This window comes from Camarhynchus parvulus, chromosome 26 (genome assembly GCF_901933205.1).
Source record: "Camarhynchus parvulus chromosome 26, STF_HiC, whole genome shotgun sequence".
NCBI classification, from domain to species: domain Eukaryota; kingdom Metazoa; phylum Chordata; class Aves; order Passeriformes; family Thraupidae; genus Camarhynchus; species Camarhynchus parvulus.
The window spans coordinates 6405742-6432244 of record NC_044596.1 but is presented as its reverse complement, the minus strand read 5'-3'; the positions used below and the strand labels follow the sequence as shown (position 1 = coordinate 6432244).

General features: G+C 52.5%; 1 protein-coding gene across 2 annotated transcripts in view; it reads left to right on the top strand.

Moving 5' to 3' along the window:
- Positions 1–4404: 4404 nt before the first annotated feature.
- The window catches only part of KCND3 (potassium voltage-gated channel subfamily D member 3), an 88505-nt gene continuing 66406 nt past the window's right edge, over positions 4405–26503 (top strand). Inside the window, exons 1-2 of one of the 2 annotated variants that reach the window (XM_030965705.1) lie at positions 4405–4474; positions 9196–10380. In XM_030965705.1, coding sequence (XP_030821565.1) covers positions 9272–10380 — 1109 coding nt within the window. In that variant the 5' untranslated portion in view covers positions 4405–4474; positions 9196–9271. Of the gene's footprint in view, positions 4475–9195; positions 10381–26503 lie in introns of those variants that run through there. The other variant, XM_030965706.1, reaches the window with a different exon arrangement.

Sequence of the window (26503 nt, the reverse complement as noted above, 5' to 3'; positions counted from 1 at the left end):
TTTCGTTAAGCTTTGCACCTGAGGGTCTGCTCCTGAGCCCACTGGGTGCCTGCACAGAGTGCTGCCTGCTCCCAGCCCCCAGCACAGCCAGGGTGTGAGGCACAGTCTTATTGGGACCTCTAATATATGGACAATAGATAATAAATTAATGCCTTTCCTTCTGCTGCTGTCTGCAATGGCAATAAAGGAATTGTCAGCTCCTGTGTCATTCCTCCAGCATGCTTTAACCCTGTTCCTCAGCTTCCTCATGCAGATGAAGGTTGTATCCCAGGCAATGAGCCTTTGCAACAAATAAACTGTGGGGAAAGGTGTTTACACACTTTGAACACAGAGAAAAAGAGGAATTTTATCTGCCTCCATTTCTGCCATCAATAGAAATAAAGAGCTGCTTCTCTCAGTCTGAGAAACTGAACAATGACTGCAAGCTCAGAGATCCCCAAACAAGAAGTGGCACAAATTGAGCCATTCCATCAGGAGCAAAGCCATCATCTGGATGGAGCTCCATTCAAATGCTGTTACAGGATTGTTGTTGGCCATTCCAGCATGTGCAGTGCTCCTGTTGAGGCGGGTTTATTGTCCTGCTCTGTCAGCCCAGGCTGGGCTGGCCCTGCACGTTCCTGCTCACACACAGGGCTGGGAAATGCATTAGCTCAGCACCCAGCTACAACAATAGAGGTTAGCCCATCTAATTGGAAAAAGGAGCTGCTGTAGCTCATTCCTGGGTGAGCAATCTGAGTTTTCATTACAGAGGATTTCCTGGTCAGAGACATGAGCACAGTGAATTGGAAAAATCCCACTCTGTTGATTTGCCAGCTTCTGCCCCAGTACAAAGCCAGAATTCCCAATCATTCTGGCCCTGGAGTCTGCTATGAGCAGACCCAGCTGTATTTAACAAGAGGTGCCAATATGTCTTGATTAGCCTGCAATAAAGGTAACATCATCCTGCACAGGAAATCTTGCATTTTGGGTGATGTGACACATTTCCTACCAAGCCTGACAGTTGTGTCTTTTGCATGGAGAGCAGGAGCACCTCCTGCTCAGATAGATGTTTGCATAAATATCCCTTTTGAGCTCCTTGAGAGGCTTAGATGAGAGCTTTTCCGTTCATGAAGAGCTTCCTTTAGCTCTGGACTATCCGAAAATACTAACTGAATTTACTTTCAAGCTATCAGCTACTGGTGCTGCTGTGAGCAAGTTTAAATTAATGCATTAACAAAAGCTCCCTTTCTCTCTCAAAGGTCTGTACTGAGGATTAAGATCTGAATTCCAGGTTAGCCCTTAATGACACTCAGATGCACCTTCCCTTTAGCTGGGAGACTACATCCTGCTAGAGCAAGGCAGAAATAATGATCTTACTAGATTCAATATTAAAAAAAATCAGATTAAGCTTGAATTCTAGTTATAGAATTGTCTGCAGGTGAAGTTATTTTTAATCTGTTCCAAGATAAAGGAATAAATTTATGTCTGCCTATTAGAATTCTCATATAGAGAGAGGAGTTTGGTATGATAAATTGGTTTGGGGCTAAATTCACCTCCTGGAGTTTTTTTCCTCAGCAATGAGTGGGGACCATCCACTCCTGACCATTAGGAAATATTGGGAAAAGCCTGTCTGTGTCTGGAGGTCCAGGCTCACCTGGTGGATGGACGTGGACAATCTCACTCCCAAATTTCTTCTCCCTTCCCCCCTGTGTAATAATAATAAAAAGGAATGATGATAGCACAGGACTCATTCCCCAGACAATAGCTAGGCAGGCTGTATATTGCTTTATGGCTGTTGACTTGATTTAAAATGCACTCTTAAAAGTGAAAGAACAACTCCTCAAATTTGCAGTAAATGTATAGTTCCCCAGGCCTGATTTACTGGCTATGAGCCACCAAAAAACTGCAATTCCAATTTACTGTGCTGTTGACTGTGGCAGCAAAACCCTCGGCATGACTCGAGCTCTGGTGGTTGGCCCAAAGCTGATCGTTTCCCATTGATCATTATTGGGGCTGGCTGGGGCTTTGTTGGGGGGGTTTGTTCTTTAAAACCCTCGGCATGACTCGAGCTCTGGTGGTCGTCCCAAAGCTGATCGTTTCCCATTGATCATTATTTGGGGCTGGCTGGGTTTTGTGTGGGTTTGTTCTTTGATCAGGCTCTGCCCTGGCAGCAGAGGATGGCTGCTTTGATGGTGAGGGGTTAAGCCAGGCTGTGAGATCAAAGCACAGCTCTTGCCTTGTGCTCTGCTCACTTTCCAGCCTGGGCTGCCTCATAATTACCAGAATTCCCAACTGGCTGGGAGCAGATCCTGCGAAAGGGACTCGCTGCAGAGCAGAGGGGTGAAGAGCAATGTGTAAATCCTGCCCCGACACCAAAACTCCCCAGGAAAGGGGCCGGGGGTGCCCTGGGAAGGGGCAGGGGACAGGGGACAATCCTCACAGCCCCGACTCGGTGTCACTGCTGCCCTCAAGGCTCTGCTCCTCCCCTGCCACGTGGGACCCTGCCCTGAGTCACTGACAGCAGCTGAGCAGAAAATGCTGCAGCTGCAGCTGCTGGGGACTCTCAGTGCTGCTGGACCCCGGCCACGGCTCCTTCCTCTCTCCTTCTGGGGAGAAATGGCAGAATGAGAGAGAAAAAAATAGGGAAAGAAGAGAGAGTGAAAGAGAGAAGAGAGAAAGAAACAGAGAAAATATATCAATGAAAAAAATCAAGACAGAAGAAGGAGTATTTTCACTCCAGACTATCTGCAGCGAGCTTGCTTTTGACTTTCATATTCTATTTAAAAATACAAAATTGGGAGCATTGAAAAAGAGTTCCCAAATTAGCTTTTTAATAGAGATGGGAAGTTAAAAGGGGCCGAGTCATGGGGGAAAAGCGATTCAGAATCACAGCCAGGGCAGCACCAGCAGAGAGTGAGGCCAGAGCACGCCCAGAGAGAGGAGTCAGGAAGTTTTATGAAGTGGTGACACTGTAAATCACAGAAAAATCTCTTATACCAGCAAAAGCCATATGACATTTCTGGTTCTGCTTTCTTCTCAGCATCAGCAGAGGGAAAGAGCAAGTGCAGATATAGGGAGGGTTTAAAAGTGGAAAGCAGCTCTGAAGACATCTAATGAAGATGGATTCAGGATGCTTTGATATGTTCAAATTCTTACAGCCACTGAAAGTTTCTCACTGAAGTTTTAGAATTCACTTTGCACAAAACTATTCCCGTGTCCAGCAGACAACTCTTAATATCTGAAACCTAAAGATCAGGGTACACTGTGTGTGCCTGAACTCATTAGCTGCTCTGCTACACCAGTGCAGATCACAAATGTTATTGGGGGAGATTGGGTTTGGGGAGGGTTACTCAGGACCTGACATTCAGAAATTAGCGTTATCTTTTAATAATTGCATTGAATTATCAGAAATGAGACCCTGAATTGGATGGAGGTTCAGTTGTATCTTAGGACAAATGTCAGCACTGAAAGTGTGGTTAAGCATTGGAACAGGCTGCCCAGGGAAGTGCTGGAATCACCATCCCTGGAAGTGTTCCAAACAGGAGTGGAGGTGGCACTTTGTGATATGGTTTGGTGGCCATGGTAGGGTTCAATCACAGGCTGGACTCATGGTCTGGGACCATGGTCAGGGTTCTGGTTTAAGAGTTTCTAGAACCAGATCATTGATTTGTTGAAATGTTGAGGATTTGGAGATCTTTCCCTATTGTTATTTGGGGTTTTTTTTAAGAAGGTCTTGGGTTGAGAGCTCTGGGTAGAAAGGCACCTGGAAAACGGCCTCTGGTCATTGCTGGCTGTACCAAGTCCCTGTTTCCCTTATTTTAAGGCACATCAGAACCCCCAGCACACATCCCTTGCTCACAGCGATGCATCTGGAGGCACAGCTCCTGCCCCGACGATGCAACAGCCCCTGCAGCCCCCGGACCCTTACACACTCCGGACCCCTCCTTGCACACCCCTGCGCACACACGGCTCGGGGGGTCTGCGGGGGTGCTGCGGCCACCGGCCACCCCCACCCTGCGCTGCCCCCTGCCCGGGGGTCCCGCGCCCTCTCCCGGTGCCCGGTGCCCGGTGCCCGCTCCCTCCCGGTGCCCGGTGCCGGGTGCCCGCTCCCTCCCGGCTCCCGCTCGCTGCCGGCTCCCCGCGCCGGTGCCGCTCGCTCCGGGTGACACCTGCCGGCGGCTGTGCGGGCGGGCGGCGGGCGGGGACGCGGCCGAGCGCGGGGAGCCCCCGCCGCCCCCCGCCCCGCGCCGCCGCCCCTCCGTGCGGGGCTGTGCCCGGCCCCGCCACCGCCGCTCTGCGACTATCGCTGCCACCGCTGCCATCTCTGCCATCTCTGCCATCTCTGCCATCGCTCCCCATCGCTGTCACCGCTCCCCGCCGCTCCCCGCCGCCGCCCCGCGCCCGCGCACTCCGCGCACTCCGCGCTCCGCTCCCGGCAGCCGCATGGCCGCGGAGGCTCCGGGCGGGCGGCCGGGGCCGGGAGCGCCCTGCGGAGGTGAGGGGTGCGCCGAGGAGGGAGGGAAGGGAGGGGAGGGAGCGGCCCTGGGGCGCGGGGACCCCGGCCGGGGGTGCGGGGGACACTAACCGGGGATGCAGGGCACACCGGCCGGGGATGCAGGGCACACCGGCCGGGGATGCAGGGCACACCAGCCGGGGGTGCGGGGAACACCGGCCGGGGGTTCACCTGCGGGCGGGGCGGGGGCAGCGGGGCCAGCGGGTGCCCCCGGCCGCTCCCACCCCGTGCCCCGCTCCCCTCCCGCCCCTCGGCGCTGCCGATGCCGGCCGGTGGCCGCACAGCCGGTGCCAGCCCCGCACAGCCGGTGCCAGCCCCGCACGGCCCCGCACAGCCCGTGCCAGCCCCGCACGGCCCCGCACAGCCCGTGCCAGCCCCGCGCAGCCCGTGCCAGCCCTGCACGGCCCCGCACGGCCCGTGCTGCCGGCGCTAAGCCGGTGCCGAGCCGCCGGGGAGGCGATGGCGAGGCGGCCGAGCCCCGCTGGCTCCCGCACGGATCGCTGTGACTTTATGGAAGTCATCAACTATCGCTGCGGCGCGTCCGTCACCGCCCGGAGCTGCCCGGCACAGCGGGGCAAGGCTGGCTCGCTCCGATTTGGGCTTGTGGTTATTCACTTAATGGAGATTCGACAGCAGATGGATAAATGAGCGAGGCTGCTGGGTCTCGGAGCGTGCCGAGCCCAACTTCTGAGCGGGGATGAGAGGGATGCTGAGGCGGTGTGCAGACAGGACTGGTAAGGGCTGCCAAGGAGCAGGGCGAGCCAGAACAGCAGGACGAGGGCGAAAGAGAAAGCTGGTGGGAAGGAAGAAAGGAGAAGAAGATAGGGAAAGATCAGTTTAAATGCAAGTGATTTCCTTTTCTTCCTGAATGTAGCCGCCCGCCCTGGCCAAGGCGCTGGGTGTGGATTCGCTATGCTGGAGGAATAGCTCGTGTTCCTGCCCAGAAGGAATCCCTGCTGCCCTGTCCCCGCCTGACCGGGAGCCGGGAGGGACGCGCAGGGAGCTCCGCGATGGAGCCCTGAAGTTCATCCCCGACTCTCCCCCCTGCATCTCCCCCTGGCACATTAGCATGCAGGGTAGGCTCTGCCGTGTATTTATTTAACGGCTCCGTTTGCTCTGCCAGCTCACAGCGCCCTTGCCCAGCCCGGCTCTGCCTGCCCGAGCCGCCGCGGCAGCCCCGGGTCCGGGAGCGGGGCCGTGCCCAGCTGGGCTGGGCAGCGAGGCACGGCGAGGGCTGCCAGGGGAGGGGGCAGCGCCAGCCTGCTCGGGAGAGAGGCAGCGAGAGCCTCGGCAGCGATGAGGGAGAAGCTGTTTAGTCATCTCTCTATATATACTTTCGCAATGATGATCGCATTTACTGATTGCTTCTGACTGCATTTGGAGAGGGAGGCAAGAGCAGGCGGCACAGCTCACCTCTCATCCCGAGGAGTGCCTGCTCCCTTTCCTCCCCGTTCCCCAGATCTAGCCCCACTTTCGGCCGCCCAGTGTCTTTCCCTCCCAGGTAAGGCAGCGCTGCAAGATGGGGCTCTCGGGGCTCACCGGGACGAGGGAGGGGAGAAGTTTGTGTGCATTTATCCTGAGCCTGTTGCTTTTGCTCCCAAATCTCCCCAACAGACTGAGGGAGTGAGCGTTTTGCAGAAAGTTTTCTTTTCTGGTGTTGCTGCGAAGGGGAAGGAATGCGTGGCTGACAGAAGACACCGAGGCTTTGGCTGACATATTTTGCTTTAAAGCAAAGGTCTCTTTGCTGCCTGAGCCTGACCCAACAAGGACAGGAGAGGGAAGAAGGAATGATCTCCAGGCTCTTCACTCCCATTAGCAGTGTCTCATCAAGAAACTTGCAGTGTGTTTATCCGTCCGATTTCAGAACAGCCCTGTCTGCTTCTAGAAAGGGAAACTCTGAGATTTTTGGTTTGTCTCTGCTCTCTTGAGGTGATGAAGGGACATTGATCAGTGTGGAGCTACAGTGGTAAGAATCCATCCTTTATTTCTGGACCCTTTGGGTGAACAGTCATTTCTGTTCTCTGCCAGGTTTTCCTCCTGAGCTGTCCTGACCCAGGCTGGGTCAGGATTTGGCTGTCAGGGCTTTTTTGGGGTTTTTTTGGGGTGCTCTGGAGCGGCTGCAGCAGAGCCAGCGCTGCTCAGGAGGGACCCAGCAGGGTCAGGAGTGCAGGACAGGGCACAGGGGGCTCCTGCTCAGCCTTTTCTCCCAAATTTCCTTGGCTGTTTTGTTGTCCCCATAGTTATCTAAAGAAAACAGATTATTTTCTCTGCAGTTACTTTTTTAAATCAGGAGGCAAATGATTCTATTTTGTGTACCAGGTCTTCTAAATGTCATCAGCAGGGTGCCGGTCTGCTGTGAACCAGTTCCTTTGAAATTACATGCAGAAATTATGGTAATTAAAATTAGAAATATGGATATAGCTAAATATATGCTTGTTAGAATTAGAGTGTGTCTGTTTTCTATGAGAGCTCCAGACACTGTCAACAGTACATTAGATTTTGAGTCCAGCCAATTGCTTTCCAGCCTAAACAGACTGGTTGGCAGTTACCAAAACCCAGGCAGGCAGAAAAGGGGGATTCTTTCTACATTCTGGAATTCTACATTCTAGATAAACTGGTTGCTTCATCTTTTTTTGACTCAGGTTAGTTTGTGCAGGTCAGAATTATAAATCCAGTCCCTTCTTTCTCTCCCAATTTTCTTTCACTTCCTTGAGGGAGTGGTAGAGTTCCAAGGACTCGTGGACAAGAAAAAGCAGAACCTCTGCAACAGGGGATTTCACTTCTCACTCGTGGTCCTTCAGATAATTTACAGCTGGAAAAGACTCCTCTTGTCCTCTTGTGTGTATTTTGAGGATCAGATGGGGCAGATTCAGTACCTCTGAGAATGAAGTTGCGTGCGCTCTGTTGTTCCAGCTGCACCTCTTGGACCCAGAGAAACGGGAGCTGAACTTCCACAGAAGAATTCCCCTTTCTTTCTCTTTTGCTTTAATCTCCTGTCCGTTTCATAGCTGAGGTATTTATAGCTTCCCCACATATACTGCCAGCATGGAAGGACCCATTTTATCTTTCAAAAATTGATTTAAAAATGTGTAAGTCACTTATGAGTTACCAGTGCTTTATTGGAACAATTATATGTGAAGTATTTATAGTGCCTCAGCAGCTAATGTAGGTAACCTGGAATCCACAACCAAAGTTATGAAAGTACAGAAGAGATTTCTAATGTGGTTCCCCTGAGAAATCAGGGGAGATGAGGATCCAGTGTGCTGAAACTGGTCAGGTCACCAGTCAGTCCTGGAGAAGGACGCTGGTGATGGTGCTAGGTGAAATTAAAACACAGAGAAGACAGTTTGCCAGCAGGGAAAGCAGGAACAAGGTGCCTTTTCTTGGTTTCTCGAGTATTTGCCTGTATATGTTTGGTGATTAATGGATGAAATAATCCTTATTTTGCTGCCTCCTGTTCTTAAGTGTTCCATGAAAGTGACAAGATCCACCGGTGGTGGTAGAAGGGTGCAGTGTGAGCCCCTGGAGATGCCCTTTCAGCTGGCAGAGAAGGCTCCCAGTGCTGGGCTCTGCCTCTGCTCCCCAGGGCAGCCAGGCTCATTCACCCAGTAAATTCCCTCTCTGGGGGGACAGAAAAAGTGGTGGTGCTTTGTACCACTGAGCAGCTCTTCGGAGGGAAATCCTGTGAGATGTTTGCTCCAGTGCCGTGCAGATAAGCAAAGTGTCTCCTTGGGATGAGCAGCACTGTGGGTTATTATATGTTCTGTAATTACCAAAGCTCTTCAGCAGCAGCAAGATGCTCGCACGAGGGATCTCAATTGTCCTTTAGACAGTAAAATTGCATAGGAAGATGCTCCACATTAAGGTGATGAATGTTAATTTGCCCTGAAGAGGGAGAGCATTTCTGTGTGCACTTCAGGCATTTTCACCACAGACTCATTCCATCATTTTTTATTCAGTATTTTGATGGCCCATTGGAATCAATAATGCTGCAGCCTTACTGGCTGGAATGGCAGCTTTCATGTAAGTTAAAAACTTTAGAGTAAAACTGCCTACAAAGATACAATTAGGGTTTGAGGGCCTGAGTCATTGGAATCAATGGAATTTCCATTGATAAACTGATTTTTGATAGGGCTTCTAATGCATTTTATATGATAATGGCACCTTTCTTCAGATAATTTCATGGCAGAATTAGAAAAGCACTAGGGAAGTGGAAGTAAAAGCAAGTTAAAACAAAAGGTAAAGACTGTAAGAACTCTGACCAAAGATCAAGCAGATAAAAAAATTCATGGCTAGAAATGGAAATGCAGTTAAGCCCAGTTGTGGGCTCTCATGGTGTATGATTCCACTGCAGGCTGATTCCACTGGAGTTCCCAGCTCTTTCTTGACAGCTGTAGTTAAACTGATGAGCACAGGAGGTTTACACCTGGGGAATTATGGATTAGTCTTGTTTGTGAGGAAGCAAATATAAATTACTGTGTTTATGCTACTTTTAAAATGCTTTTAATGAGGAATCATTTGCTATTCAAAGTTTCAGTCTATAATAATGCCATAACCCCGCTGAGCTGATTATCATGTGCCTTGTTCAACATCATCCTCCACCAGTGGCTGGAAGCTCTGGTGTCTGTGCTGGTCCTGGGCTCTCCCACCCATCGGGGCAGGGCGTGACTGTGTGCTGTGTTCTCTTCTCTTCTGTGTTCCAGATGGAACTGGTCTGACCCCCAGCAGCTCCCAGCAGCCTCCCCAGCCCCACCTGCACTAACCCGGCCCGGGCTCACCATGGCAGCAGGGGTGGCAGCGTGGCTGCCCTTCGCCAGGGCGGCTGCCATAGGATGGATGCCAGTGGCCAACTGCCCCATGCCGCTGGCTCCCACGGAGAAGAACAAGAGGCAGGATGAGCTGATCATCCTCAACGTGAGCGGCAGGCGCTTCCAGACCTGGAGGACTACACTGGAGAGGTACCCGGACACTCTCCTGGGCAGCACGGAGAAGGAGTTCTTCTTCAACGAAGACACCAAGGAGTACTTCTTTGACCGGGACCCCGAGGTCTTCAGGTGCATCCTCAATTTTTACAGAACTGGCAAGCTGCACTACCCCAGGTACGAGTGTATCTCTGCCTACGACGAAGAGCTGGCCTTCTACGGGATCCTGCCCGAGATCATCGGGGACTGCTGCTACGAAGAGTACAAGGACAGGAAGCGGGAGAACGCCGAGCGCCTGATGGACGACAACGACTCGGAGAACAACCAGGAGGGCTCCATGCCCTCGCTGAGCTTCCGGCAGACCATGTGGCGCGCCTTCGAGAACCCCCACACCAGCACCTTAGCCTTAGTCTTTTACTACGTCACTGGGTTCTTCATCGCCGTCTCGGTGATCACCAACGTGGTGGAGACCGTGCCCTGCGGCTCCGTGCCGGGGAGCAAGGAGCTGCCCTGCGGGGAGCGCTACGCCGTGGCCTTCTTCTGCCTGGACACGGCGTGCGTGATGATCTTCACCGTCGAGTACTTGCTGCGGCTGTTCGCGGCGCCCAGCCGCTACCGCTTCATCCGCAGCGTCATGAGCATCATCGACGTGGTGGCCATCATGCCCTACTACATCGGCCTGGTGATGACCAACAACGAGGACGTCAGCGGGGCCTTCGTCACGCTGAGGGTTTTCAGGGTTTTCAGGATTTTCAAGTTCTCCCGCCATTCCCAAGGCCTGAGAATCTTGGGCTACACTTTGAAGAGCTGTGCCTCCGAGCTTGGCTTTCTCCTCTTTTCCCTCACTATGGCAATCATCATCTTTGCAACTGTGATGTTTTATGCGGAGAAAGGGTCCTCGGCGAGCAAATTCACCAGTATTCCTGCTTCCTTTTGGTACACTATTGTAACCATGACAACGCTGGGGTGAGTATTACTTTTCCTTTTCCTGAGCAGCAGGCAAGCGTGTACGGGGAGCTTGACTTCAGCTCCTCCTCAGCGTTTTCCTGGGTGCATGTTCGAGAAGGGGCTGGAAGTGTTCAGGGCTTGATTATTCTTTGCCTTACAACTTCTGCAGTTTGCGTGCGGTTGTGTAAACCAGAAAAAGCTCTCACACCCACTTGACAAATGCTCGGCACCACGGTAAATGAGTGCAGGAGGAGCAGAGTGGTGGAGTAGCAGGATCTGATTCATCCCTGCAGGAGGGAGAAGCTGACCCGAGTGCAGGGGCTGGAGAGGAGCTCTGCTCTCCCTGACCCTGGCTCCAGCCATGCGTCTCACACAAAGCTGCTGATGGGTCTCTCGTGTCTCCTTGCAATGTCAGTCCTTGTTTCTCCCCTTGACTTGCCAGGAAGTACAGATTGGCTGAATTCAAGTGGATGTTGTGGGTCATTGTACTGGAATACTCAGTGATGGCCAGGATGTGATCTGGTTTTTACTCAGCTGAGCAGGACAGGAGCCTCTTGTCTGTGCTTAGCTGTGAGTCTGAGAACCGAGCGTGCTGTGGAGGCTGCAGTGGAATTTCAAACATTCCCATGGACAGGTACAAAGATAATGAAATCAAAGCAAGGGCAATGTAGCCTGGAGGGATCTTCCCCCCCTTGTATTTCATTTCTGTCTCACAGATGTTGTGACTGAGATTATAGATTTGTGCTTCTGCTGCTCTGAACTAAAACCCCTGGGAGCCGAATGGCCAAACCCTCACCCTGACAAGGTTGTGCAGAGGAAAGTGGGCATTGCAGGCTGCTGCTTGGGGCACACACAGAACCAGGGTCAAGGGCAGTCTCCTCATCCCACACAGCACAACAGCACAGGAAATCTACAGTGACTTTGCAAAGACTTTTCCCACTGGAGAGTTCACACGGTTTAACACTCAGATGTAGACAATTCTCCTCCTTGTAATACAGGGACCACTTTTTCTCTAAACTGCTTTTGATTTTAAACACTTCTCTGTGCCTATTATACATGAACAGGCTCACAGTAGCACTTTTCAATTATTAAAATCATAATTCAGCTGTCAGAAAGGTGCCGAATCTGGGCATATGACAACTGAAAGTCTGAATTTCTTCATTAAGTGCAAGTGTAGAACCTGTTTGTCATAGTCACCTAAAGATCTCTTATTCTTCCTTTTTAATAACGAAGCAAAGTTTGCAGGTTTATGGCAAAAGCTGTTCCTTCCCCTGGGGAAGGTAAAACTTAGAAACCAAAGCTGGGCTTTGCATCCCAGCCCTGCCCAGCTCAGCTTTATGGATATAATATTTCCAGATCCCCTTTAACAATGATCACACCATCCTGGCACGGACACAGCCTGCACACCCATTCCCACTCGTGCTGTTCTACATCTTTGTGACAGGAGCCCTGGGTCAGGGGCTGGCCTGGCTGGGCTGGGAAGGGCCCCAGGACGTGCAGAATGTTCTGGAGAGCAGCTGGGGCTCTGCACCCCCAGGGCTGGGCTGGCTTTGGGTCCCTTCCCTCCCTTTCTGAGCACAGGGACGAGCCCAGCGCTCCCAGGGACCTCAGAGCGTTCTCAATTTGTTGTAATCACAGAAATCACAGAGGAACAAGTGCTGGAAATGAGCTGACATGGATTTAAGAAATTAAACATTTAAACATGGCTTTGTAAGGGTTCACTGGGAAGGGACCTAGAAAATGCTGTAAAGTCTGAAATCTGAGGCTTCTGGTGTTACTGATTTGGGACCTTCAGGCTGTTTCCACCTTCCTGACTCCCCCTGTGTGGGATGGGGGTTCACCCTCCAGGGCTAATCCCCCTGGCCCCCTTCATGTCCCCAAAAATCCGTCCAGTTCTGACAAACCGACACTGTCAGACAATATTTCATATACATCTCTCCTCAGAAGTCTTTTCAATCCGTTTGGAAGGATCTTGTTGCTAATGAGAGTCCTGGCAATTCCTCCTGCAGAGAATGCAGCCAAGGTCTCCAACGTGCTCCCAGCCCATCAGCCCTGCCCTCCTCAGTGCTGGCCACTGCACTGCTTGCTCTGAGCAGCACTCAGAGCTTTTATCCAGATCTTAAATATTCCCTGCCTTTTGCCCTTAATAATTCAGCCAGCATTTAAAGCAAGAAACTATGAAGCACAACAGTTTTTAACTCAAGTTTTATATATATATATATATAAAATTTGTTTTCACCACCAATACATTTAAGCCCAGATAAGTGCAGCTTTCCCTGAGGCTGGAATCCCACCACTGCTGGGACAGAGTGCCTCAGAGGAGTCATCTGGAAGGTGCAGGATAACTTTTCCCCTGTTACTAGGATGGGCTCCATTTGTGTGAAACCAAGGTTTACTAACAACAAACAAACAAACAAACAAAGCCAACAGCAGGAGACCATTAACCCTCCACTGTCCTGTGCATCAGCTGCTCTCCCAGACTCCCAAGTACCTTTGGGATACAATCACATTTCCAGACTGACCCATAAATAAAATGCAATAAAAATGAATTTCTTCCTGAAGGTGAAGCCCAGCATCAATAAATAAGCACTGGTTTTGGTGGGGTTACCATGCAAATCAGTTTAGAGAAATTCAGGATGCCTTGCAGGCTCCTTAGGCAGTTAACAGCCCAGGGAGACAGGTACAGCAGCTTTTCTGGAGTGGGAAACAAAGCAAAGGAATTAAATTATCCTGACCCTGCATCTCCCATCCCTCTGCTGTGCTCATCAGCCCTGCTTTAACAGAGGCTGTTTTTAATTCAACACAATTTAAATTTTGCTCAGGAGGCTTTATAATGAAAGCATTATTCTTGGGTGCATCTTAAATCAATCTGAATTACTGAAACAACTACTCAGAATTAATTCAAAATCAGCTCTCCAATTCATGCAGAAACATTTTACTCAAGAGGCCAGCAGCTCCCCATCTCCCCTCTGGTCCCTGGGCTCTGCCTGTGCCAGCCCCGTCCTGTGTGCTGCAGGGGCTGGGACCCTGCCCCAGCTCAGGAGTGCAGGAGCTGCCAGGAGCAGCAGTGCCAGCCCAGCCCAGCACCACGTCCTTGTCCTGGCTTTTGGCTAATTCCGTGTGCAGTGGGCTCACATCTCTGCAGAAATGTGTGAATTAGAGTGAGTTTGGCTCCCTTGGTGCAGGGCATTGGTTTTCACGGAATCACAGAACGGGTGGGGTGGGGTGGGAAGGGACCTTAAACCCAGCTCATTCCAACCCCTGCCACGGGCAGGGGCACTTCCCAGCAGCCCAGGCTGCTCCAGCCCCACCCCATATTCAGTTTTATTCACTTTTAGGGGAAGCCTCAGGTTCTGCTGCTTCCCCTCATGTGCAGCACAAACTCAAAACCTCTGTCCCCCCACTAAACCCCACGCCAGTTTTGCCCAGAGAAAGTGTTTTTCCAAGCTTTTTACAGCTGTTTTCATTTAATCTGACAGCAGCAGTATGTTTCAGACTCCTAGGCAGTGTCCATGACCTGCAGCAGAGGCATCAAATTGTAGCTGTGAAAACCTGAGTGCCACAGAAATCCTCCAGCAGCCCCACGGGCACGGCAGCCAGGCTGGGCGGGAGCAGAGTGCTGGGATGGGGGGGTTGGAAGGGACCTCAGAGCCCCTCCAGAGCCATGGCAGGGACACCTCCCACTGTCCCAATGCTCCAAGCCCTGTCCAGCCTGGCCTTGGGCACTGCAGGGATCCAGGGGCAGCCACAGCTGCTCTGTGCCTTGTGCCACCCTCACAAGGAACAATTCCCAATTCCCAATATCCCATCCATCCTGTCCTCTGGCACTGGGGAGCCTTTTCCCCTTGCCCTGGCAGTCCATGCTCATGTCAATTTGTCGTACTTAGTGCAATAGAACATAAATTGTCCTACATTTCAATTTCAGCTGGTTTAAAGGCGCTCTCTTGGAGCTCCTTCAGGCACTGGAAGGTGCTGTAAGGAGGGAATATTCCTGGAGGGAATTGTCACTGGGACCTTTGGGCCATTTTTGCCCTGAGAGCAGCAGTGCCCCAGCGAGAGGAGCAGGGGCTGGTGCTGGGCTTGGTTCTCCTGAGGGATGCTCTGAGCAGTTTCCCTTGCCCAGAGAGGCTGAGCTCCCTCAGCCCGAGGGTGCTCTGGGGAGAAGCTCTCTGGCTGCCTGTCACCCTCACCATTTGCACAACCATACTGGCCTGGAGAGCACTCTGCCCCTTTCAGGGCTGGCTGCTCTGCTCAATGGCTCTGACAGACACAGCTCAGTGCACTTGGACAACACAGGCCCGTCTGCAGAATTCATTTAAGGAACCAGGTTAACACAGCAAAGTCGATAAAACAGCCCTGCTGGCCTGCTTATGTCAACAGCCTGATTGGAAGGGCTGCAATTTCTTAGAGGGTGTATTAGCTGAGTGTGTAGGGAGCAGGGGTTGGGGATAGGGTCTGGTCTGGGTTGTCTTGGCTCAGCTCTGCCTCTGCCAATGTGGATCAGAGGGAAACGAGAGAACGGGCGCCCGAAAGGACATCAGTGTCTGTTCTGCTAGAAAAGCCCTTATTTCTGGGGTTTTCTCTCTTTATTGGTGTTCAGCCACGGCCAGGAGAGGGGGTGGAGGGTGAGCAGGGCTGTGGCACGTGGGGGCCGTGGTGGCAGAGCCCCGAGCACGCCGGAGCAGCGCTGATCTCAGCACTGCAAAGGGATCAGCCGGAGCACTGGGGCTGATCTCGGCACAGCCAAGCACTGGGGCTGATAGTAACCTTCATTCACCCTCCTCACGCACACCAAGAGCAGTTTGCAAAGCAAGGAAAATAATAACTCATCTCTGGAGCGCTGCCATTGGCGGCTCCTCGGGGAAGATTGCTGTTTGGGCCAGGAGTCACGCCATGCGTGTCAGGACTTTGGGAGCTGCCATTAAACTGAACCAGGATGAACTTCCCGATAGAAACACCACTTTGCGTATTTAACATCACCAATGGGAGGGTGGATGGGGTGTGGGGAGTTTCCTTTGTGAAAGAAGGAAGGAATTTCATCGCTCTCACCATTTCCCACACAGCCAACCACTCCTCATGTCCACGGGCCAAAGAGCTGCTTGAATGTAATACACAGAAAGTCCAATCAAGCCCTGAGCTGATGGAGCTACACAAAGAGGCCATTTCCTTGAGCTTTCATTCTCTTCACTGCAGCTTCATCTCATACAAAACCTGTATCAGTTTTCTTCTCCTAATGGATTTACAGATATTGTGTGCAAAATGTCTTTGTGTCAGAAACTACAGATGGAACCTTTTCCCTTCACTATCTTGGTATAAATCTCAGGCAAGCATCTCATTTTTGAGCTATTTGCACTCACCAACACCCCAGAAGTATTAAAATACCTTTATTCATTCTTAGAGCAAGTGGAATTCACTGGATTTTTTTTTCCTCTCTTAAAAAAAATTATCCATCCTCATGCTTTCTGTGGCTTTGGATATTTGTAACAGTTGCACGTATGTGCAAACGCACCATTTTTAACGTGCAAGACAAAATAACTTGCCTTTAGGGTAACTCATTGTGTGAGAAGTGAATTATTTTGAATAAGGCTAAGAAATGGTGCTGACTAAAATTGTAACGTGACTGCTAAATTTACCAGTGGAAGCCTTGGCAGGGATGCATCTATAGCAACTGATTTACAGATTTTTTTTCTGATCTCCTCTTTCTTTTTTCCCCCCTCTTTTCTTTCTAACCTGCCTCCCAGTAAGAGCCTGAGAAATACAGATTAAAGATAACATTGCATTTTCATTGGAGATGAAGGGAAGTGATTGGCGTGCTGACTGGATCTGGGCTATTTTTAGTCTCATAAAACGATAATTTCATAACGGAGCTGACCCAGTAAAAGTAATCAGTTTACAGACATCAGCTGGAAATCAGGGACAGAGTAGCCACTGCCAGTCAGAGAGCAGGAGAGGGGAAGAGAAGGAAAGGCCCTGAAACAAATTAGCCAGAGCTAATTAGGGTCCTTAGCTGATTGCAGCCCGTGGGTGTGTGCAGGGAGAGGAGCACAGGGAGCTGCCAGTGCCTGAGCCTTGGCAGCCCCTCTGGCGGGAGCTTGGGGCTGCCAACACCCATCCTCATCCTCACAGGGGCATCTGGGCACCCCGTCCTCACCAGCCCTGCTCCCCTGGCACGGGACTGGCACGGGTCCCCAGCCTGGGATAAACCCACACCTGGTTCAAATGCCAGGGAAATAACCGGAGATGTTTTTACTGCCATTTCTTAAGGGATCTGTGAATTCAAGGATGGAGTGACAGGACAAGGGGGAATGGCTCCAAAATGCAGGAGAGCACGTTTAGATTGGAACTGGGAAGAAATTCTTCCCTGGGAGGGTGGGGAGGCCCTGGCAGCCGTGGCTGCCCTGGATCCCTGGCAGAGCCAAGGCCAGCTTGGACATGGCTTGGAGCAGCCTGGGCAGTGAAGGTGGCCCTGCCATGGCAGAGACTAAATCAAGATGATCTCTGAAGGCTTTTCCACCCCAAAGCAATCTGTGATTCTGGGTATGAGGATGTGACCAAGCCCAGCTGCTGCCAGGCCGTGTCCCAGCACTGTGATGGAAACACCTTCAGCCAAGCTCTGCCTTCTCCTGCACACACCGTGCCTGCAGAAACTGCTTGTGTCTATTTAACTATTTACCACTGCTCCATTAGAGCACACTCAAGGGCTGTAATTCACCTCCCAAAGTTACAGCTGAGTGTGGAAGAGTTATTTTAAAATCAATATCTAACAGAATGCCATTGTTCCAACATTTAAACCTGCTGGGAGGCATGTGGCAAGTCAAATCACTGCCTGCCAGAGGAGGAAACAATTCATTACTGCTGCTAGAGGGGCAAGTTTGCACTGCCCTTCCATCCAAAGGGGCAAGTTTGCCCTGCCTTTTCATCCAAAGGGGTAAGCTTGCACTGCCCTTCCATCCAAAGGGGCAAGTTTGCACTGCCCTTCCATCCAAAGGGGTAAGCTTGCACTGCCTTTTCATCCAAAGGGGCAAGTTTGCACTGCCTTTTCATCCAAAGGGGCAAGTTTGCCCTGCCCTTCCATCCTGTCTCAGGAATGACCCTGGGCAGGCTCCGAGCCCTTCCAGAGCAGGCTCAAGCTAAGAGCCATTCCTAGGCCGGCTCAGAACTGTTCCTAGGCAGGCTTGGAGCCATTCCTAGGCAGGCTCAGGCTCAGAGCTGTTCCTGGGTAAGCTCAGGCTCAGAGCCGTGCCCAGCTCTCTCCCTGCTCCACCACCCCGGGATCTTCCATCTCGGGCTGCCATCTGCAGCAGAATTCAAACACAGATCACCTCTAGCTTTTTGCCCTCAGGACGCTGTGAAATTTGGCTGAAGTGCCTGCCCAGAAAGCCCTTGAGAAGGGCTCCTGGAGCCCTGTGCAGTGAGGCCCTGAACGCTGAGCTGGAACGGGGCTCTGAGCTCTCAGTGGGTCTGTGCTGTGCAGCCTCCTCACAAAAAGGTCAAATAATTCAAGTTATAAGTGCTGATCACACGGGGGGAGGCAGCTGCTGCTGCTGCTGAATGTGCTCCATGCTGGGGTTTGCTGAACAATCCCTGGCAGTGACACCCTGGCAGTGACACCATGGCAGTGACCCTGGCACCCCTGGCAGTGACACCCTGGCACCCCTGGCAGAGACACCCTGGCAGTGACACCAGGGCAGTGACCCTGGAACCCCTGGCAATGACCCTGGCAGTGACACCATGGCAGTGACCCTGGCAATGACACCATGGCAGTGACACCCCGGCAGTGCCCCCAGCCCCATGACCTGCTGGGCACCCTGAGCAGCTCCTGGCAGCCCAATGCCCACCCCAGCACGGGACGAGCCCTGAGCTTTGTGTTCAGGGCCATTGTTTGTCCCTCACGTGCTCCTCGCTGCGTTCTCAGGGCCTGTGGCTCCCTTTGCCCCCCAACAGTCACAAACTGCTGCTGTTTTTCTCATCCTGCCTGTGGATACAGGGTTCCACATCAGATGGGAAAACAGCAGATGATAAAACCTTGAGTCATTTTCAGCCTTTAATATGCAAATGTGCAGCCTTGATAACAAGACTGCACCCCACCACCAGGCAGCCCTTTCCCCTCTTGTTTACACCAAGGAAAACATTTCTTACTATTATTTAATTTTGATTGTTTTCTCCTGTAGTTAGAATCATGGAGTCCCAGAATGGTTTGGGTTGGAAAGATCTCATCAGCTGCCCCCCCCTGCCATGGGCAAGGACACCTTCCACTGTCCCAGGTTTCTCAGAGCTGTGGACACCTCCAGGAGTGGGGCCCCAACCCTCAGTTCCATGTCTGCATGCTCCACGTCCACTACTGGGGTGTGATTTGGAGACAACATGTGCACATTTCCCTCTGTATTTGTATGATCTGGAGCACAAGGGAGCCATCCTCCTCCAATATTAATTACAGTCACTGTGCTGAGAACAAAAATAGCACTTTATTTTTCAATGGGAAAGCATTGAGCAAGCCAGCTCTTCTCACAGCCTGGGCAGCAGTAAGCTGCCTTCAAAGGGAAAGCTGAAGTGAGGGAAAGCTGCTCTGAGCTGCTTTCTCCTGAGTCCTGACACTCTGGGGCCTCAGCTGGGATCAGGAATGTTCTGTGCAAGCAAAGCCAGCCCCGTGTCCCTGCTGCAGTTTGATTCTCAGTGCAGAGCCCCAGGACTGAGCCCTGTGGGTGAAATGCGCTGGCAGGGGCACTGCAGGGCACCCAGTGTGCTCCCAGTGCTGCTGGCACTCGGGCACTGGGCCAGACTGGTTCCAATGGGTCCTGCCAGTTGGGTGCAGGGGGTGCCTGCCCCTCTGCCCCTCTGCCCCTCTGCTCCAGCCCCTGCTGGCCTGGCAGTGCAGGGAGAAGCTGATCCTTCCCTGCCATTGAGCTCCAAACTCATTCTCAATCACAGTCCTGCTTTAGTGGGGCTTTTCTGATGTTTACATCGTTTCTTGGGCTTTGTCATCAATATTAATGTGAGAAAAGCTCTGCTGGCTTCTCTGTGCCTCTTGTGAGGGGAGATGGAACAGGCTCTGACAGCTCCCTTACTCCACTGCAGCAGAGCCTTTTTCTAGTAATCAGTGTCTGCAATGAGTAGAAACAGCTCCTAAATTTACCACGTTGAGCACGAATCAATGGAGCATTATTGCCAGCACACATTCCTCACTGTCACACATCTCACTTGTGCTGCTGCTTTGGGAAGATTTAAAACCCTGTCTCCCACCCAGCTTTGCACCTGAGGTACCCTTCCTACCAACCCCACTCTCTTATCCCTGCATAATTAACCAAAATGTGAAATCCCCAGCTCCTGCCGTGCCTGGCTGTGCTCAGACCTTCCCCCAGGAGCTCAGGATTGTGTGCAGATGGGCAATCACGGGCAGGAGGCAATCACAACTTCTCCTTGGTGCCTCTTTGGTTCTCCTGCCCACCTACATCTGCCCAACCGTCTGTTCCTCAATCCCGGAGCAGCCAGGATGGGTCCCACTGAGTCAGACACTGCTTCGGTTCATGAAATGAGCTGGCAAGACACCCCAGCCTTGGCACACTCCATACAGAAGATTTCAGCCCTCTTGGATGTTTTTCTGCTAGAGAGGAATACCAGGACAGATTAAATAACAGAAACAGCCATTCAGCAAGGCAGCTGTTGAATGAAAACATGGGAAATGGATGAAATGAGGTAAAAGTCATCCTCCAGCCAAGGGTCAGGACGAGCAGTAAGCTGGGCTGAAGGGATACAAGATTTTGGGCTGCAGAGGGCTGAGCAGGATGAATTCCACCACTAATGAGCTTAGTGAATAAGCTCATTACCTAATGAGCTCTATTGAACAAGCTTGAATTCCTGCCTGGGGAAAGCCCTGCCGTGGATCCAGCATAGGTAAACAGCTCCATCAGTTTGCACACACAGCCTGCTGAGGCTCAGCAGCCCGCCCAGGGTCACAGCAGAGCCTTTCCCCAAGCTGTGGGTGTCAGGAAGGATCAGCAGAGAGCAGAGGTTCTTTTCCAGTTCTGTCCTTTCTGCACAATTTGGGATCTGGACGAGGATGCACCGACACGACTCGGTACCTCTCACACGTCCTGGTAACTTTCCTTCAGCATTTGCATCAGAGCCTTCCTCCTAAAGCTCTGCAGAGCTGGGCTGGGAATCCTCCAGAGGACCAAAACTACCAAAAAACACTCCTGAAATGGTTCATTTCTGTGAGTCTCCATCTAAAACCCCGGCTTTGCCTTGGTGCCTGGGGAGATCTGTCAGAGCAGATGCCAGTTCCGAGGGTTTGGAAAAGACCCAGAGGAAATCTCACATCCCCACTGCCTCACAGTTTATTACCCAGAAAGGCAGGAGTGCCTGCAAGGAATGGCCCCTCATCCCCTCATCCCCAGCTCTGCTTGGTGCAGATTGCACTTCTCCTGACATGGAAGTGAAAAGGGAAAATGAGATTTCTGAAAAGGAGAAGAGATCTACAGATGAAATCTTCATTTGATTTGACACGGCAACATTTGCATTTACTTGTACCATTTCTTCTTAGATTTTCAGTGCATACTGAAATGTTGTCTAAAGCACTCATTTCCTATAGTTGTGCCACTCCAAAACTCGGGCACTGCCCATCATTTGTCTGCTTCCATCTGAGCAGGGCTAAAAACATTGGAGGAAGAAAAGGGAAGGAAAATCCATGAACTTTCCAGTAACATAGAATGGCTAGTTTGGTGGGAGATAAAGATTTTGAGTAGAAAATCAGTGTTCAGGCTTTAAAAATATAAATCTTTAAGCTCTGCACGCATGCCCTGAAGTGCAGCCCAGGGTAAACAGACACAGGCAGGACGTGTCAGGATAGATTCACATGAGTGCAGCAGGAAAGTCTGGCACCACATGTACTGCGAACTGAAAGTGAATTTCAGCAGCTTTTGTGATTCATTTTTTGTCAGAAACAAAGGCTGTGGCTGGAGCTGCTCGTGTGCCACGTCCAGGGGGGTTCCTGCAGCACAAACCCTGCGCTCCGGACAGGCTGTGCCTGTGTGTCCTTCCAGGGGTTCTGGGAACTTTACAACCAAATCACCACCAGTGCTTAGGACACAGAGGAGAAGTTGCTCCTGAAGTGCTGGCACCCTCCAAGTCTGATCTGAGAGGGTCAGGAGGCCCTCAAGGGGAATTCAGCCCCTCTTGGAGGCACCTGTGCCTGGCTGGGCTCTGGGAATGGGCAGGTCTGGATCCTGCCCTGGGCAGGCACTGGGAACACACCAAACCCCACAAGGAGCAGCAGGAAACGAAGCCTGGTTTCCAGAGGTTTGCCTGATGAAGAGATTGCACTCGGCTGTCAGTGAAAGGCCTTTTCCTGCTCCTGCCCACGTGCCCCCCGTGCTCACAGCTCACTCAGCCCTGTGCCAGGAGGGCTCGGAACCAGAGGGAAATTGGCTTTTTGCCCACTGTGAGTGACAGGCTTTGTCAGGAATGATCTATTTGAAAACTGAGCCCTGCCCAGGGTTGTCTTTCAGACAGACACAACCATTCTTGGGGCATCACCGTGGGGCTGGAGCTCCCAGCCAGGCCCAGGTCCCACGCAGAGGAGGCTGGGGCTGCCCTGGGCTCGTGGCCATGGGCAGAGCTGGCTCCTGCACGTTGCCAGCTGCCATCGGCCTTGCAGGGACATGGGACAGGGTGAGAGCACGGAGGTGAAGGACAAGTGGCTCCTTTCCTTCCCCAGAGCCTGTCAGCACACGGGGAGATCCCTCTGCTCACTGCTCACCCATCCTGTGCTCATGAACAGGAGGGGCAGGGCAGCACAGCTCACAGCTCTGTCCCACTCTGCTGTTCGTGCCACTGAGAGCTCAGGGGGCTCATTCCTAAGGCTAACAGACTCATTTTTAGGGAGTTACGGAAGGAAAGAGCTGCTACAGAAAGAGAAGAGCTTCCAGGGGCTGGTCATTGCTGCTGCCTCTCCTGCTGCCTCTTTTCACGCTAAGCATCCTCCCAGGATGGCATTTTGTTCCTCCAAGGCACACAGGGGGTTTGTGGTGCTGTTTGGGGCTGGTTTGGAGGGAAGTGACCCCAGCAGGGTCCCAGCAGCTGCCAAGGCTGTGCCCTGGGACAGCTCCAGCTCTCAGAGGTGACTCCTGAGACTGATGTTCTCCAGCTCACTACTGACACGTGGGCTGGGTAAATGAGATAGGCTTTGGCGTCTCATTCGCTCTCAATCCATCTTCTCCAGTGCTTTTCTCCTCTCCAGCCTGCACATGGAGAGGTCAATCAGCTTAATTACAGATGTGGGACACATCAGCACCATTTGCAGGCCAAGGTGAGCTCCTGCAGCCAGAGCTCCTGCACACTCCCACTCACTTTTGCACCAGATAAAAGAGCAACAGGTTCCTTTGCAGTCAAGAAACCTCTCCACGTATCACTGGACTGATAACAAAAGGAATAAATAACTGCAGAGAAGTGAATTTTAATGACATTTCTGTACCAAGTCTGTCAGAGCACGCTACAACCACTTATTCAAGTTCACTGCCTCCCTAGATAAACACTGACATCTCTATTCTGCAGGTGTAAAATCCCAGTCAGAGAAAGGCTGAACTTCTCCTGCACAGCCCACACAATAAATCTCAGTGGAGCAGGGACCTGTGCACTCTCAGAGTGCCCCAGAGCCAGCAGGCCTGAGGCAGCTCTGATCAAAGCATGCCTGCTTCCAGAAACACCTTGATGTCCTCGGAGGGTGGCCAGAGCAGGTCACCTCCTGCAGCCAGGCCAGGGGTGGCACTGAGATCCTCTGATGTGTGTTCAGAGGCTCGGTCTGGCACCTCCCCAGCTGTAATTCCCTTGCTCCTCTCTGGAACATCCGTAGGTTCTGCTGCCCAGGTGGGTCACTCACTTCTGTTCTCCCAACTCAGAACCCTTTGAAGAGCAGAGGCACAAACCCATTCAGGAGCTATTTACTGGGGTCAGCAGAGACTGGTGTGTTGTTTCTGTCCCTTTAGAGAAGCCCACAAAATTCTACAGAGGCCAAAACAAACAGGAATGCACAACCAGCAGCTGCCTCAGCCTTCCAGAAGGGTTCTGTGGCATTCCAGGAACTCGCAGTGCACTATAAACTTCCCTTTGAAATAAAGGACACTGGGATTTTTAATTGCCTCCTAACCTTTCATTAATTGGGCTTTATGCAGTGAGCAACAGCACAATAGCAGGTCTGCAGCCTCAGTGCAGAATGCAAATGGGCCACAATGAGGGGAGGCACCTGAGCCAAGCCCGGCCCCAGCGGGAGCTCCTGCTCTCAGCCACCTCAGCAGAGATTTCCTAATGATCCAGTGGCCTTTGTTTCACTGGAATTGCTTTCAGAACAAGCAGCATCTGAGAAGCATTCCCCACACATCACAAATGTTGGCATTTGCTCCTTGGAGAGGCACAGAACAGCTCTAGAGTGATGGCTCTCAGCAGCTCTGAAAAGTCACATTTGAAATTTATTTCCATCGTAATGAGTCTAGTGAACAATTTTGTCAGAAAGACTTATTTGCATACCTCCCATTTATGTTTTCACGTAGTTTCTGAACTTGCCATAAACAACAGCTCTGTGGTGATAAAAGCAATAATCCCAGGGCAGGAACTTGTGGATGGCCTCAGCTCTGTGCTGCAGCTCCCCAGGGCTGATCCTGCAGGAGAGGAGCTCAGCCTGGCCTGGCCCAGCCTGGGCTCACCTGTGGGGCTGTGGGGGGGCCTGTGCAGGGACAGGGGGGGACCTGGATGGTCCCTGAGGGTCCCTTCAGCTCAGGGAGGTCTGTGACTCTGACTCCATGAACCCCAGCCATGGGAACACAATTCCCCTTCCCTCGTGGCCATCTCATCCTGCCCTTCCCGTGCCCTGGAGCAGCTGCTGGAGCCCCTCAGGATTGGGGTATCCTTGGGATTGGGATCCCCTTGGGATCTGGATCTCCTCGAGATTGGGATATCCTTGGGATCTGGATCCCCTTGGGACTGGGATCCCCTCGGGAGCGGGACCCCCAGCCCATCCTAGGGTCTGGCGACAGCCAGCCCCCCAGCCCTGTGCCCTGCAGGGGCACACAGCCCCTGTGCCCTGCAGCAGGCTCAGCTGGCCTCAGCAGGGCTGGGGGTCCCAGAGCCCCCAGGTGAAGCTCCCCCCGAGGGGCTCGGGGAGCAGCAGCAGCACCTGAGCCCTCCCTGCTGTCCCTGCAGGGCCGGGCTGGAAACGCCTCCCAGCAGAAGCCTGGTGGTGTCTCTGGGGGCTCAGAGTGCCATTTGCTCTAATTCTTGTTGACATTTCATTTCACACACTATTAAATGACCCCCGTCAGAAGGATGGAGCAGAAATTTGCTTTGGAAGAGAGAAAAAATAACGTGTGCTCTAGGACAAAACAAGCTCCTGATTTATTTTCCTGGTGAAGGTAACACGTGTGCAGAGCAGCCAGCCAGCCTGACCCAGGGCTGCTGTGTTTGCCATAACTCTGAGTTTGGGGACTGTGGCAGCAGAGTCTCGAATGTCACAGCACGTGTTTCTGTGATTATTGGCATCTTCACACCATCAGGCTGTTCCTACCCAAACAAATGTCTGCCTCTGTTTGTGGGCAGAGCTGGAGAGCTCTCTGTGACAGCCAGGGCGGTACCTGCATTCCACAGAGCTGGAGAGCAGCAGGACAAGTGTGAGGGAGCTGCTCTGAACCATTTTGTGTGATGAATTCAGCAGTGACAGATCCTGTCAGTCCCTCTGGGGGAGCCAGGGCTGGGCAGCTCTCCTGCCCCTTGTGCACCTTGCTGCACGGGCTCTGAAATGACCCCAGGAGAGGCAGCAGGGCACTGAGGTGCAGGTGGATCTCTCCATGGGGAGGAGCAGAGCTGCTCCTGGCATTCAGGGGACACGGGGACGATGGCTCTGGGAGCAGCACACTCAGAGCAGCCTGAGCTGGTGTGAGCAGAGCTGGGGCACACAGGGAGAGAAGGGCTCTGTAAAACACCTTCCCCTGCCTTTCCGTGGGCTTTGGCTCCCAACGTGCCGCATTCATCTTCTGTGGTGATTAAAGCTCAGCAAAGTCATTAATACTGAGATTTCCCTCACTATATCACATCCCAAAATTGACTTTTTTACTTGTTTTAGGGAAATAACCCCCTTTTCCCCTTCCAAACAGGCTTTTCTAGGGGAAATGCAACACTGAAACCTTGTGAGGGAGTCCATTTGTTTATGGCCAACCAACAACTTAATGAGTGCAGGGAAAATACAATTCCTGGGGCTAAACAGGGACCATCCTTGGCAGAGACCCCACAAGGCCATGATGGGGTGCACTGGAGCTGCAGGGGGGTCCCTCAGCATCGGCCTGGGGGCTGCAGGGGGATGGAGGGGTGGGGCTGTGCCCCCCACACCTGAGCTGAGCCAGGGGCACAGAGGGCAGGGGCACAGAGGGCAGGGTGGCACAGAGGGCAGGGCTGGCACAGAGGGCAGGGTGGCACAGAGGGCAGGGTGGCACAGAGGGCAGGGCTGGCACTGGGGGGCTCCGGGGTCCCTCCCAGCCCATTCCCTGAGCTGTGGCACAGAGGGCAGGGTGGCGCAGGGTGGCACAGAGGGCAGGGCTGGCACTGCGCCCCCCTCCCAGCGCCCCGGGCCCCCCCCCCCCCCTGGTGTGGCACAGAGGGCAGGGTGGCACAGAGGGCAGGGCTGGCACAGAGGGCAGGGCTGGCACTGGGGGGCTCTGGGGTCCCTCCCAGCCCATTCCCTGGCCCGAGGCTGTCTGGCTGTGCCAGGCAGGGGCACAGAGGGCAGGAAGGTGCCACAGTCCCACCCTGGCCAGAGGACAGAGCCATTCCCAGAGCAGAGTCACTGTGCAAAACGCAGCCGAGCTCAGGGATGACCTCCAGACAAATGAAGCTGTCAGGACTAATTAAAATGCTCTTTTTCTTCCTCTTCTCTCTGCTGGTCAATAAGATAAACACAGGCCAGAGGAGCACAAAGAACAGGCTCTGTGCACTCTGCACTCCCAAAGATGCTTCACAGCCTCAGACAGCAAACACAAAAGCTGAGCTGATGGGTTTCATTCTAGGGTGAATGTGTGTCCTTCTGCTGTCACTGCTGGCACGGAAAAACAGAAATGTGCTTCTGCCTAAACATTCCAGAGTGACCACAGGACTCGGAGCAGGT